This window comes from Prunus dulcis, chromosome 3 (genome assembly GCF_902201215.1).
Source record: "Prunus dulcis chromosome 3, ALMONDv2, whole genome shotgun sequence".
In the NCBI taxonomy this organism is placed as follows: domain Eukaryota; kingdom Viridiplantae; phylum Streptophyta; class Magnoliopsida; order Rosales; family Rosaceae; genus Prunus; species Prunus dulcis.
The window spans coordinates 9880560-9895431 of record NC_047652.1 but is presented as its reverse complement, the minus strand read 5'-3'; the positions used below and the strand labels follow the sequence as shown (position 1 = coordinate 9895431).

General features: G+C 36.9%; 2 protein-coding genes across 3 annotated transcripts; one reads left to right on the top strand and one right to left on the bottom strand.

Moving 5' to 3' along the window:
• The first annotated feature begins 925 nt into the window (after positions 1–925).
• Positions 926–5284, top strand: LOC117623060 (inactive TPR repeat-containing thioredoxin TTL3-like). Of its 2 annotated transcripts, XM_034353906.1 has the most exons (8): positions 926–2196; positions 2971–3166; positions 3255–3439; positions 3522–3855; positions 3962–4166; positions 4246–4352; positions 4638–4828; positions 4916–5284. In XM_034353906.1, the coding sequence occupies exons 1-7, from the start codon at positions 1187–1189 to the stop codon at positions 4788–4790; spliced, it is 2190 nt and encodes a 729-aa protein (XP_034209797.1). In that variant the 5' UTR covers positions 926–1186; the 3' UTR covers positions 4791–4828; positions 4916–5284. The 2 variants fall into 2 exon arrangements, with proteins under 2 accessions (XP_034209797.1, XP_034209796.1); XM_034353905.1 differs by having other exon boundaries at positions 4638–5284.
• Positions 5285–8937: 3653 nt separating this feature from the next.
• On the bottom strand, positions 8938–9339 carry LOC117621713. Its single transcript, XM_034352264.1, has one exon. It carries the CDS (start codon positions 9337–9339, stop codon positions 8938–8940), a length of 402 nt encoding a protein of 133 aa, XP_034208155.1.
• Positions 9340–14872: the final 5533 nt, after the last annotated feature.

The following is a 14872-nucleotide window of genomic DNA, read 5'->3' as shown; positions in this document are numbered from 1 at the left end:
TTTAAACTATATATACAAATTCAACAAAGAAAATAACAACCAACATTTCTAATAAAATAAATAGGTGTACACATGACACTAGAAAGTCAAGAAGCTATGACAACTCTTCATCAATATGGAATTGGCTTTGAAGTTTATTTCCTTCCTCATTAAAGAAAAAAAAGAAAAGAAAAAAAAGTCAAGGTCAACAATAATCTAACGAAATACAATTATGAACCCCTGATAATTTTTTACAAAATAATAGTTTCACAAAAATCATGCGACAAATTTGTTTTTGTAAACACCCACATCTTTTTCTTCTTACTTTGCTTTTCAACGGGGGGGTTGAACTATATATATATATATATTTTAAACTCCGATCTGACCAAACAAAGAACATATATATTTTATCAAAGTCACGCGGATGGATAAAAAGATTGAGTCAAGCAGATAATCAGAATAATAAAGTCTCCAAGGTGACCATAAATATTTAAATCAATAGAGTAAAAGTAAAAAGAAATAATTAAAAAAACCAAAATAGTGAGAAACAGGCAGGCAGGTAGCGGTAGAGACAATTAGGACAACGATAGTGAAAAAAAAAAAAAGAAGTAAGTCTAATCCAATTATAATCTTAATCTAATACATTTTTAATTTGTTTTTGTCAAATAGACCTAATTTAATTTCTAATCCAATAAATGAAGGGATCGTAAGTAATTAAGAGTGTTTATCATGCATCGAGTCGTAAGTTCGATTCCCTACACTTCCAATGTTGCTTGTATCAAAAAATTTATAATTTAATAGGAGCAAAGAAATAGCTACCAGCCCATACAAAGTCACCCAGAAATAGGGAAAAAAATAAATAAAAAAATCTTTTTTTATTTTTTATTTTTTTCGAAAAAAGGGAAAATTTCTCTCATTCAGTCATTCTTTGCTTGCTCCTTTTAACATCACGGGATCCCCATCCCTTCTTTCTCTCTTTCCTTTCTTCTTCCTTTCTTTCTTTTATGTCTTACATTTCCTCCTCTTTCTCACCTCACTACCACCACCTGAACTCAACTTCTCTACATTTGGGTTTCACTCTCTTCCTTCTCTCTGCTCTGCTTTGCTCTTTCTTCTAACAAAGAGCATTGAAGCAACAGAGAAAGCTTGAAATTAACGAACTCTGTATTTTTCTGTGTGTTTCTGGGAAGCTGAGGCACTGAAGAAAATGCCCCACACTACTGGCAAATCAATGCAAGAAATGGGCTTAGATTCTCTCACGAGCCGCTTCCGTGACTCACTGAGTTACAACAGCGACACCAACAATAAGAACAAGCCCGATTTCAAAGAACTCGATCTGGGTTCACCCGTTTCGCCATTGATGACCCGGAGCTCTGTCAGTGGTGGAAATGGCGGTGGTGTAGCCGCAACCACTTCAAGCTGTAGTTCAGGTACTTCTTCTGGCTCAGTTTCGAGCAAAACCAGCAATGCCCAGTTGGGCAAAAGATCGGATTCCAAATCCAACAACCACTCCGGCGAGCTCTCGGTCTCGTCCGAAACAAGCCCGAGAGCCTCGGAGACGGTCCGATCCGGTACGACGCCGCGTAATTGGAGGCCGGCTCACCGGAGATCGGTTTCTGCTGGACCACCATTGATCTACTCTGGTGGAAGCGTCAATACCTGTATCAGCACTAATGCGAGTACTAATACAGCAACTTCTTCATCATCTTCTATTTCAATTGCCTCAACGACCACCGTGTTTCCAAGCGGCAATATATGCCCATCTGGGAAAATCGTAAAATCTGGATTGGCCTGCAGAGCAAGCAACAAGACTGATGTTTTGGGGTCTGGGTGCGGGAACTATGGTCATGGCAGCATAGTGAGAGGTGGAGGTGTGAAATTAGATTCAAATGTTAATACAAGTGGTGGGAGTAATGCTAATGTACAGTCGGGTGGAGAGTCTGTGATGGGGAAGAGGGCAATGGGGAACTCTGATCCAGAGGAGGTGAAGAAGGCTGGCAATGAGCTTTACAGAAGAGGCCATTTTGGTGAGGCATTGGCATTGTATGATCGTGCTATATCATTGTCTCCGGAAAACTCCGCCTACCGGAGTAACCGGGCGGCGGCATTGACGGTGCTCGGGAGGCTGCCGGAGGCCGTGAGGGAATGTGAGGAGGCTGTCAGGTTGGACCCTGGTTATGGAAGGGCGCATCAACGGTTGGGTTCTCTGTATCTTCGGTGAGAACTGTTGAAAACTTGAGACTTCATCAGTCAAAAAGTGGCTTTTTCTTTGTTGTTGGTTTTGTTTCTTTGTTGTTTGAATGATTGTGTTTTTGAGGAAATTTAATTAGTTTACATTGCTGGTTCTCTTTGGGTGAATGTGATTGGTCTGTTTATTTTCCATGTGCTTTGTGCTTAAGTTGTGTTTCTGATTGGTGTTGGTGCATCTGATGTGGGTTGTCTCTATGCGACATTGGTTTAGGCACTTCCAGCTTTTGCTTCAGTTTAATATTATTTGGATTGGCAAAGGATAATTTTTGATATCATTGTTCTCTGTTGCTGGCAGTCTGAGTGGTTTTTAGAACAGCCAATTAGGGGGGTTACTTTCTGAGATATCAATTTTCTCTGTTGGGTTCTTTCTGCTTCCCTGTCCTTACGAGTTCAGATATGTAATATTCTGTTGCCTCATCCTTGGTATTCTAGTTTGTCGAATCCTTTGGATTTTGTTTCCATTGTAGAGCTTGCTGCTTGTAATTGAACTGTTTTTTCAGTTTTTTGAGAGAAAACTGTTTTTGAAGTCTGAAAAGTGCAAAGGTTACCCTTCATGGATGCAAATTCATGGGTAATTTAATTGCATAGTTCTTAGTTGTAGCCCTCCATTTGCTTCTAGAATTCTTTTAAGTTTTCCCCAGTTTATGTTTATGTTTTGATCCGTTCTCTATGTTGCATGTTACTCTGAACTATTCAAATTCATTCAGTGTCATCTCAGTTAATAACTTGGACATTTTGCAGTTTTGGGCAAGTTGAAAAATCCTACCGTCACCTCTGTATTCCTGGCCAACAGCCGGATCAGTCTGAGTTACAGAAGCTCAAGTCACTCGAGAAACATCTGAAACAATGTGAGGATGCCCGTAAGCTTGGCGATTGGAAAAGTGTGCTTAGGGAATCTGAGGCTGCCATAGCAACTGGAGCAGAGTCCTCTCCTCAGGTAGAACCTAGCTTGAAGTCTCACTTTTTCAAATGGACATAGAACCAAAATTTTCAAATCGCTTTAACTAATTAGAATAAAATTACAGCTAGTGGCTTGTAAAGCAGAAGCTCTATTGAAGCTACATCAACTCGAAGATGCCGAATCCAGCTTAACAAACACACCAAAGTTTGAAAATTACCCTTCTTCTTGCTTGCCAACCAAATTCTTTGGTATCCTTATTGAAGCTTATGTACTGTATGTGAGAGCCCAGGTTGAGATGGCATTGGGAAGGTAAGCACTGAAGTGGAAACTTAAAAATTTTAGCAGCTAGGGCCTTTAGAGTGAGTTAAAAAGGATATTAGATTTTTTGCAGGTTTGAGAATGCAGTAGTAGCAGCAGAGAAGGCTGGACTGATTGACTGCAGTAATGTTGAAGTTATGAGGGTATCAAATAAAGTGAAGAAGGTTGCAAATGCTCGTTCCCAGGGCAACGATCTTTTTAGCTCGGGAAGATTTGCTGAAGCCTGCTCTGCTTATGGAGAGGGCCTCAAATATGATAGCTCCAACTCTGTTCTCTATTGCAATAGAGCAGTTTGCCGGTCTAAGCTCAGACAATGGGAACAGTCTGTTGAAGACTGCAATCAAGCCCTCAAGATTCAACCTAATTACATCAAAGCCCTTCTTCGAAGAGCTGTCTCTAATGCAAAGGTAAATTGTTCTTCATATGTGCATGTGGGTGGGCATTCCATTCTTTGAATTCATTTTTTGTTGATTCATATGTGATTTTTGGCGTCTTTTTGCGTGAATTTTATAGCTTGATCGATGGGCAGAGGCAGTAAGAGATTATGAAGTCTTGAGGAGGGACCTTCCTGGAGACAATGAGGTTGCTGAATCTCTTCACCGGGCGCAAGTTGCGTTGAAGAAGTCTCATGGAGAGGAACTTCATAATGTGAAGTTTGGTAGTGAAGTGGAAGAAGTTTCTAGTTTGGATAAGTTTAAAGCTGCAATATCATCACCTGGTGAGCTTGATCCATTTTAATTGCTTAATAATTCAATCAATTCCAAGTGTCTTGTCTAACTAAAGATTTGACGTTTCAGGTGTTTCCGTTGTTCATTTCAAAGTTGAATCCAATGAGAAATGTGAAGAAATATCCCCATTCATAAATATGCTTTGTGTTCGATATCCATATGTTAATTTTTTTAAGGTACGTAATTTTTTCATTGATCTATATTCACCTCATGTTAAAGAGATCATTCCACTGTGCTCCTACCATTTCAGATCAGATTTATTCCATTCTTGCATTAATTCTTTGTACATCTCATAAGATAGCAGGTTTCGCTGCCTTTTATTTCCCTTTATGATATGAGTCCAATTTTTTTGTGTTGTTTCAAATCGCGTTTGAATAACCAGGATTCATAGTGCTCATAATAGCTTCATCTATATCTATTTTCGAGGATTGACATTTACACGCTTTGTTGTTTGGTTGAAGGTGGATGTGGAGGAGAGCTTATCCATAGCGAAAGCTGAGAGCATAAGAACCATTCCAACATTTAAAATTTACAAGAACGGAGAAAAGGTTAAGGAGATGGTCCGTCCAAGCCATCAGTTCTTAGAGGACTCGGTGAGAACCTGCAGCCTCTAGCAGACTTGCCCATTTCTGGTCTGTCCTCATATTTTATGGTAATTCTCCTGGTATTTACCATTAATCATTTCATACTAGGATTACCATTTTTACCTGTGTCATAATCAGCAACTTAATTGTTTCAGAATTTAACGGCAGAGAAATCCTGCAGAGAGAAATAGCTTGTTAGTCCACATTTGGAATTATATACATATATATATATATATATATTTTATTAATTTTCTCTCTAGATTTTTCCATGCCTTTGGATTCCATTGGTTGTCCTTTTAAAGTTTTTTGCTTCATAATGCCAGCCTCATATTGTGTCCATGTTCCTGATTTTGAGTAAAGGAGCTGAGAAAAGTGTATAGTTAATTATTATGTCTCTTTGGTTGAGTATTTTGGAGAGAGAAAGAGAGGAGCAGGGGATGTTGGCTGGTAGGTGGCATTGTGTAAGATCATGTTACATACACATTTTTTCAAATATAAACATTTACCTGCTTTTTCTTCTCACAGTGGTTTTTGATTTTCCAATTTTGGATGGATGGTTCAATGTATCAGTATCAGTTTTGAGACCAGCAGCATTTATAGATTCATCTCGTATTTAAATATCTGCCCAAATTCATTTTTAGGAATTATTACCCAAATTCAAAGACTTGCCGTTTTACTTTTCCCTATTTTACAAATTTGAAATCCCCAGGGAACGAAATAGCCTTTGGTCTAGTGGTAGTTATCTCCCGTTGGAGTAGTTCCTAGTTCTACTCATATGGGGGTGGATTTGTAGCGAAAAGCCAGAAAAAGAAAGGAAAAAAGGTACGTACGGCTAATTTTGGCAACATTATTGTTATAAGACCTCCAAAAAAAAACAAAAAAAACAAAAAAACAGAGTGACCTAGATCCTCCCCGTCTTACCAATCCTTGGTTTGAACATGGTATAATGTATAACTTATCTGGAAAAAAATCAATAGTAAAGTGCTTAAAAGTTTGGACTCATCACATTTTTTAATTAGGGCTAACGACAAAAGACACCCTATAGGTTTGGGGTGATTTTCAATATGGACCCTAGGGTATTAATTTTATCAATTTACACTGTTGCATTTCCAACATCGTCCAATTTCATCCTTCTATTAAGCTGTTCGTATGATCAATCGTTAAATGCTGACTTGGCACCCGTGAAACTTACTCCACAAGCAAACTAAACCATTCCGCTTACAAAAGCAGAAGGGTATTTTGGGGTTGGAAAATAGGCCACTTGCAGCATAATAATTGGGCGCAATTTCCGTTTTTAAAATAAATAAAAAAACATTTTCCAAATTGGGCGCTATTTATTTGGCTGTTAAGTTGCCTTGAGAAAGAAAGTGCTTCCCAAACCCCCTAATTTGACTCAACTTTTTTAGTCACTTTTTATGACATGGATTATTATTATTATTATTATTATTATTATTATTATTATTATTATTATTATTATTATTATTATTATTATTATTAAAAATCAGCCTCTTTTCGCACTTGTGAGAGGTTTTTTTTAAAAAAAATTTAAATTTATTTTAGAATTAAAAAAGATAATGGGTAGTTGTGTTCCATAAAAATAGGATCTATTATCTTAATTTTCTTTTAATTTTAATTTTTTTAATATAAAAAAATGTGAATTTACCATATTATCCTAATTTAATTAATAATTTCAATTCTTAATGTTTGTATTAACCAAAGGTATTTTCTGGTATTTTGAATGTTTTACCATTCTCTATCTGTTACTTTTATATATACTAGCCCTTTGGCATATGCTCACGCATGTGCTAATTGGTTTTCTTTTTTATTTTTTTTATTTTTAGAATTAAGAAAAGATAACATGGGTAGTTATGTTCCATAAAAGTAGGATCTATTATTATTATTATTTTTTTAAATGAAAAAAATGTGAATTTACCATATTATCCTCATTTAATTAATAATTTCAATTCTTAATGTTTGAATTAACTAAGAGCATTTTATAGTATTTTGAATGTTTCACTATTCTCTACCTTTTACTTTAAATATATAGATAAATTAATATTATTGTTATTATTATATAATAATATTATTATTATTATTTTCGCCAAAGAAAATGGATGGTCGTGCATGTCATGACCATTGCAGGGCTTTCCCAAAATGGTCTTCTTGTCAATGCCCAAAATCCTGAACAAGTCATCCATTAAAGTATTACATGATGTTACAAATCTGAGATCATTTCCACCCTGGTAAAGGGCAAGTGCAAGTAAGGGTTGTTATTTTTTTGATTTTTTTAAAATTAATTTCTTTGCTAATGTCAGTGCCCTCAAGCAACAACTCAAGTTATTCTTGTCTTCTGATTTGCCTAGTTTTAGTGGAGCCCACCATCTGCCTAGGCTGGATTTAATCGCTGGAGTATATAGACAACTAGTAACACCACATGATCATTTGACAAGATTTTGGGGTTGTTGTGTGTGTGGTAAAAGGACACCACACGATCATTTGACAGTCACACCGAAAAATGGTCACATAGGTGGAATGTGGCCTATTTTAATGTTAAAGAGAAAGGTGACATAATTCAAATTTTGGGAACCTTAAAATCCAAAAATTGAATTGAGTAGGGAGAGGCTTAGCCCAGTTTGTAAGCATGTTATGGTCAAGGCCGGTTCATAGCATGTACAAACTAGTCGAACGCACAGAACCTCGAAAAAGAAGGGGGTGGGGTGGGGTGGTGTGGGTGTGGGTGTGGGTGGGTGGTGGTTGTTGTGTATGTGTGGTGGGGGGCGTGCAGTGACACCACACGATCATTTGACAGTCACACCGAAAAATGGTCACATAGGTGGAATGTGGCCTATTTTAATGTTAAAGAGAAAGGTGACATAATTCAAATTTTGGGAACCTTAAAATTCAAAAATTGAATTGAGTAGGGAGAGGCTTAGCCCAGTTTGTAAGCATGTTATGGTCAAGGCCGGCCCATAGCATATACGGACTAGTCGAACACACAAAACCTCCTAAAATTATGGGCCTCCAAAACCTTAAAGCCCAGCTACAAAATAAATTTCAAAAGGCCCTCGGCATATTTTAGGTTTCACCCTTTCAAACGAAAATGGGCCCTCGGCATATTATTATACTTTTTTATATATTTTATTTTATCTCTTTTCCTTTCTCCCTCTCGACTCCCAAATCTCCATCTCTCTCTTTCAAATTTCTTTTCCAATTTCACCAAAGGTATTGTCGTTATTATGCTATCCAAGTTAGATGTCGTATATTAGATTTGGATTTCGAAGGCATGATTGCAAGAAACCTAGAAAATCAGGTGAATCCCAAAATTGTCAACTTTATTACCAATTCTCAATGAATTTCATACTTTAAATCATAATGTTACGTTTAAGTCTTCAGGATTCGTTAATTTGGGATTAATAACTTGTTCTGCATATCTCTTAGCACACGTACTAGTTAATTTGCTTTTTTATTTTTATAATTGTGATTTATTTTTATTTTTTGCTCAATTTTAAATTAATAGATTAATTTAGGCCAAAGTAAACCTCGAAAGTGCGTAAATCTTATTATAGTATAGTTAATGCAAGTACGAGTATCGTTCTCACATAGATTTTCTATTATCTCTAATTCAAGACTCTTTTTTATGAATTTTTATATACTAACTGATCAAGAAAACGATGACTAATTGAAAAGTTGAATTCTTTTACCTAAACCAAAGGAAACTAGCGATGTAGAGATTCCTATACATTATCATGTTTGGGCACACTCAACAATGACTGATTTTAGAACTAACAGCAACCGATGAATGCTATTCGTTCTAGTGTCATCAAGTTTTCACTTTATTATATATAGAAGATCTTGAATTCAAATTTCATTAACAACAATTTTGAATAGAAATAACTAACAGATAAAAAAATTTAGAAAGAAAAGCAAAACTTAACTAAACAATACTAAAATAGATAAAGTTATTCTTTATGTCACCAAATCCCCTATATTACATAAACAAAGATAAGTTACTTCTATTTAATATCTTATTCCCACTTGCTTCTTAGTTGTTTAGAAAAAGAGAAAAAAAAAAAAAAAAAAAGGCAAAAAGAAGAAGAAACATCAAAAGCCCATTGACTTGAACAAGAACTAATTAAAACCCATGCATAACCATGCAAATGTCTCACTGGAGCCCAAGTTAAGCAAATGCCTCAACAGGGAAGGTCTTTGTGATCCCAGCAAGGCTCTTGAAGTGAATCTTCCCAGTTGGTGGCTCATCCACTGTGATCTCACTGACTGGAGGCCACAGCACCAGCTCCTTGGCCTTCACACCCTTGAGCTTCTTGATCCTCTTCTTCTCAATGTAGCCGGTGATTTCATTGTCATAACTCACAAGCTTGCTGATCAGTTTGAACTCGTGCTCCACCTTCTTCTCTTGCACGATCCACATGTACCCCGTGCTTTCGACGAACCCGACTTCGATCACACCGGCCAAGGGAAGAACTCCTTGAGGGAGTTCGAATTTTTGGAGAATGGAGACTGCCAGTTTCAAGCCTTCATCGTGGCCTTTCTTAACCATGCCCCCTTCTTTCTCGGCCATGCTTAATGATTAGCTTCTGGTTATGTTAATTAATTTTGTTAATGGAAGGAAGATGATGTCTTATATCCATTTATATAGCTATTACCAAGTACAATGGAAACAAACTAGATACATGGTGGAAATCGAAGTATGTGCTTCGTTTTAGTCGTCACAAGTATTGTTTCACTTTGCTATCGTCCCGCATGTTTTCTCTATATTAACTAAATGTTCATCACTAGGCCATCACAATCACACAAATTTTTTAATATTATTATTTTTGTTTTTACAAACAGTTTTAGTCTAACTAATTTGTATTACATATACACTTAATTGTTCTAGTTCTCCTTGAAAGTATGATCAAATCTCCCATAATCATTTGGTAATCAAAGTAACTCATATTACCCTTTAAATGATGTTTGGCTCCTCGTGTGGTCGAAGGAGATGAGAACACAAAGAGGTGTAGGTGCTAGCAACACCTCCTAGTGTGGTCGGCCATGGTCAGGTGAGAGTGAGAGTGCTTGTGACACCCCTATCCTATTTTAATTACCCATTTAAATTATTTAATTATGAAATTACAATTTTGTTTCTGGGGATTAGGTTATTTTGGTTACTTTTTAATCCGGGGAAAATGGATGGCACCATGATGTAGATCGTGTTGAAATGAGTCCATAGACATGTAGTGGGGTCAAATCAGAGTTGAAACGAAAAAGTTACGATCAAACGAAAAAGTTACGGTCAAATTGGGTTTTTTAAAATCAGATTTTTTCTTCTCTCTCTCTCTCTCTCTCTCTCTCTCTCTCTCTCTCTCTCTCGTGCATGACAACCCCCCCTCCAAACAGCAACCGATTGAGTTTTGCCCTCCCGCCATCGCCACAGCCCACCCCCGGCCGCAAGGTTGGTACCGAAAGGACTGCCTCCACCTCCTCTCTCTATCCCACCCATTTCTAGCCACAACCGCCTTTGACAACCGCCAAAATGTCGCTAAAAACTGACATGTTTTGACCCAAAATTTGCATCGCTCTTTCCGGCTATTCCGGCCACCAATTTCTTCGATCTAGGTACGCTTTTTTATCCTCTCAATGTGTTATAGCTGATGGTTGGGTTGATTATGATCAATTTCTGCATTTTGGAACTCAAATTATCGCTTAAATTTTGGCCAGTTTTCAGCTCGTGTTTAAGGCAAGTTCTGGTCACATTTTGGCCATGGTCCAAAAACAAAAGTTGCTCCACTTGTTGTCCTGATCACGTAGGTATAGGTCTTTGATCACAGTTTGGAGATTTTTTGGTCACCGGAATTTCTCCGAGCACCCATGCGCTGTCGAGGCGTGGGCACTGTTTGGGTGACCCATTTGGTCCTAAAATGATCCCCATGTCGTCCTGAGCATGGTATGCTCTAATTTGAATTTGGTTACTGTTTGACTATTGATCGGATTACGCATACTAGGCGTCATCCGGGTTAGATATGTTCGGACCGTTGGATCGACTTTATTTTCAAATATGCTGATCTAGTCATCTCTATGATCGTGTAGGAATTCGTGGATCATGAATCGGAGCCTCAAATGCTCCAATTCAATGACTTAAAGTTTAGGTTAAATGGTAACCATCCGATCGTGAGTGATCCAATCGTTTGATTCGGACCAAACTTGCAGGACAAGTATAATAAACCTTGGTGAACCCATATGAACTTTCTGATAGGAAATCGGAGGTCATGGGCCCTTTGGGCCCGTTGACCAGATTTTGGAAGTTTAACCACTTGGTTGACCGACTGTCTTCTGAGACTATTTCATCATCCAGAACACGTAATTGGACCTTAGGAACTTCTCGTCCGTCATACACACACTTGAATCCCAAAAAATTAGAAATTTATTTTAAAGTCTCGTTCGAAGCACTTTATTTTAATCTAGTCCTCGTATTCTGAAATAAATACTCTGACCCAACGTATGAAGCAGGCAGGACCCTCTCAGGGTCAAGCAACGTGGGACTATCTGTAAATGGACTTTGTTTTTAAACTATAATCATTATTTTCAAGAATGGAAAGAATATGCATAATGATTTCGTGATTATTAAGTGATTATTTATTTAAATGATGAATATAATATTTTTATGAAAGTAAATGAAGTATATTTGAATATTTGCATATTATGAATATTTTGAATGAATGTATGCTATTTTTGAGAATGATTATTTATACTTGAATATGTATTGAGTACATGGGGTTGTTGGAAAGAGTTTATGAAATGTGGACTGGGTTGTGGTCAAATCAGTTTTGAGTGCTATTTGCACTACCCTATGTACCTCCCTGGATTTGGAATATCGGAATTGGATACTTGGTGATATGGGATATTGGAAATGTTGGAACCCGGGCACCCTTGGCGGGATGTTTCGTAAACCTTTAGCAGGGTTAGTCAGTGCGCGTAGGACTTGTCACAAGTGTACGAATATTGAGGATTATGTTGTACATGCTGATGAGCTTAGTCCCCAGTTGGACGGCTCGTTCCTTAGCCACATGGTCTATTGAGGATTCTTCCATGTGGACTAGTCAAACAATCCCCCGATTGGATTGTTTCTCCGATACAAGTTTGGTAGTGGTCATACTTATATATATATATATATATATATACCTATCCTTTCATTCTAATTTGTCGGTGAGGATACTTCGTCGCTCGCCGTGCTAATGGGCACGCATTTTGAAAGAGTAATTGGGAAAAGTTTTGGAATGGGATTGGTGATGGTATCTATTACAAGACTACGAATTTCTCTATGGTTTTGTCTAAACTATATACATATACATAGCTGCATCGGTTTGAATGCATATCGTTTTCTAAATGGTGGGGTTATATTATGTTGTTTTCACATGTGAAATACACTTTGTTTTTGTCCACTCACACTTTTCTATTTTGCGTCCCCCAGACAGTAGATCCTCTTGAAATTGTACGGCCGTACCAAGTAATGAACTCCGAGCTGAGCTTATGTAGGATAAACTTTTAATCGTTTCTCTTCTGTTGAACTTTATTTCTGTTTGTAAACTGAAACTCATTAGATTGCTCTAATGTCGCCCATGATAGGATTGAATGTAAGGCTGGAGGCCATTGATGTTAATTGCATATTATTATCTTGTGCATGCTGTCGGTTAAGATTTATAAATGCAATTGACAGGTTTAAGAATTTTGGGAATATCCATTTTTCAGGGGAGACTCTGCCGAAATTTCGACAGAAAGTCTTGTCTCTTATAGTAAGTGGGCCCGGCATCAATATGATGTCGGTAATACCACAGGACTCATTCCGGATTTCGAGGAATTCGAGGCGGGTCCTGTTAGTGCTTCACTTGCCTCACTCAATTCCCAAAACTTTAAAATATATGACTCGAGGTATGTATTTATAGGCTAGGGCATTTAAGTTGGGTCACCCATGACCCATATAACTTAAAAGGACCCCATGTGTCATCAAATGGATCAAACCCATTAACAATACCTCTACAATCGGTTTTCCTTGCTTGTTGGGCCTCTTGGGATTATTTACTTAAGTTTTCATTTACAACTCGTTTTACAAGCCCAATTGACATTGAACGCCAAATCTAATTTTAATACAATTTTCGAGCCTTAATTAATCAATTAATTTCTATTAATTAATTAATCCTTAATCATAATCTCTTAATTAATTTCCATTGCTTGACTTTATGGGTGTGCGATCCATTAGGTTCTAATCGAGGAGGTAGTGGGTGATTTGGACTCTTCCTTAATCGATTGTGAATTAAAACCCTTTTTAATTCTCCTTATTATGAGGATCCAGTTATGGCATATCTTCAAGGCTTCCACAAACTGTGAATGACGTCTAACAACATTTCACGGTTACCTAAGCCAATATAGAATGAGGTGGAGAACCTATTCAGTTGAAATTATAATGTAATACGGTCTTTCTCTAACTCAGTGCTCTTAATCAAATCATTAGGGCATAGAAAACATGTTAAGCCCCTAATGTGAAATCCAAGCTTATATGACTCAAACAAGTATGATTGGATTAAGGACTGAAATATCGGGGATATTATCGTTTTTTGGGGAGAGAGATATTTTTTAACATATCTGTGTACTTATCATATAAATATCAATAATTTTGGGAAAATTTTGGCGCCGATAATATCCTTTAATTATCATCAACATTTTCGCAATATATCGCGATATGAACATGGAATAGAAAAAATAATGAAAAGGCTTATACGCGCACATGGGGATTCAAACTAGTGCGACTTCCATTCCTTCAACACCTTATCCACCACACTACTAATGACTTTGTTATACACAAAACCAACCCTTTCCCTACCCTTTATATCCCGTGCCTTTTGGGATAGAATCGAGTGGCTCATGGAAAGAATCCAAGACCCAATCTTTAAATGATTTTGCTTATAGGCAACGTCAAACAATCTTGAATCCATATGGGTGGCATGTTAACAATTACATGCAAAACTATTTTGGGGATTTATCATTTGAATACTACTTTTCACAGTACATGTACTCTACATATATCTAAAGATGATGAAGACAGTGAAAATTTTGAGCCTCATAGGAACTCTATGTGGTACTAAGTCACTCAATGTATCTTACCGTGTAATGTATTAAGTATAAAATATTGTAGTAAATTATTATGGTTTGTTTAATATTCTTTCATTAATTACTACATATTTTCTACACTCATAGTGTTTGTCAACTAGCTATATAATCAACTTAAATTAGTCAAAACCACCATGCAATGCATTTCCTTCCAATTTTGTGCGTTAAAATAATAGATAATTGATTAAATAAATATCCTCTAAAGTTTCAATCAAAATTTCCAAGTTTTTCTTATAATTTCCATAATTTTTATTCAATTTTTACCAATATCGATAATTTTCCGATATTTTCATGTTTTTGGACCCCCGATATTTCTTAAACCCTCAATATTTTAGACCTTGATTGGAATTACTATTTTCAATCATACCTAGTGTTTCAGCCGAAGACTCCCAAATCATATTGTCATAACATTCTCTCTCTTTACTTAAAATAGAGATTCCTTGTTGTACACTCACTTGCCTCCATGAATTGATCACGAACCCCCACCATACGTTATGGTCATGCCCCGAGGAACGCGATGCTTTGGTATGATCGAAGGCTCACAATGCTTCCATGAGACAACTGTGGTGCATCAGGTCGATGACTAATTTATATTATTGCAACTATGGAGATCTTGTTTGACATGTAGGTAAAACTTTGATACAAGATCCCTCGGTTGATCGCGTTCAGTGAATTCACTCTCTAGTGAACACCCATACACTTATCTTAGTGTTTCTACATAAATGACTTGAGATCAGTCATCTTTTTAATTGAACAGATACACTGTATGCTAGTCTTTGCGGATTATCAATGCCCAGTTGACAATCCTATGACCATGAACTTTTCAGGATGTGAGTTATAGGGAAAGGGCTCATGGCCTAACTTCTTTATATCACTTTCCGCATCTCCCTGCCCATGGACTTGTCATTTTGGTAGATAACCATTAATGAGACTATTACCTAAATCAACGT

What these genes read in the sequence shown, in the direction of transcription:
- LOC117621713 (XM_034352264.1), bottom strand. Translation starts at nt 9,339, where the DNA reads ATGGCCGAGAAAGAAGGGGGCATGGTTAAGAAAGGCCACGATGAAGGC.
- LOC117623060 (XM_034353906.1), top strand. Translation starts at nt 1,187, where the DNA reads ATGCCCCACACTACTGGCAAATCAATGCAAGAAATGGGCTTAGATTCT. An exon ending in TTGGGTTCTCTGTATCTTCG is followed by an intron (nt 2,197 to 2,970) that starts GTGAGAACTGTT and finishes GACATTTTGCAG; the next exon opens with TTTTGGGCAAGTTGAAAAAT. An exon ending in AGCTGCAATATCATCACCTG is followed by an intron (nt 4,167 to 4,245) that starts GTGAGCTTGATC and finishes TTGACGTTTCAG; the next exon opens with GTGTTTCCGTTGTTCATTTC.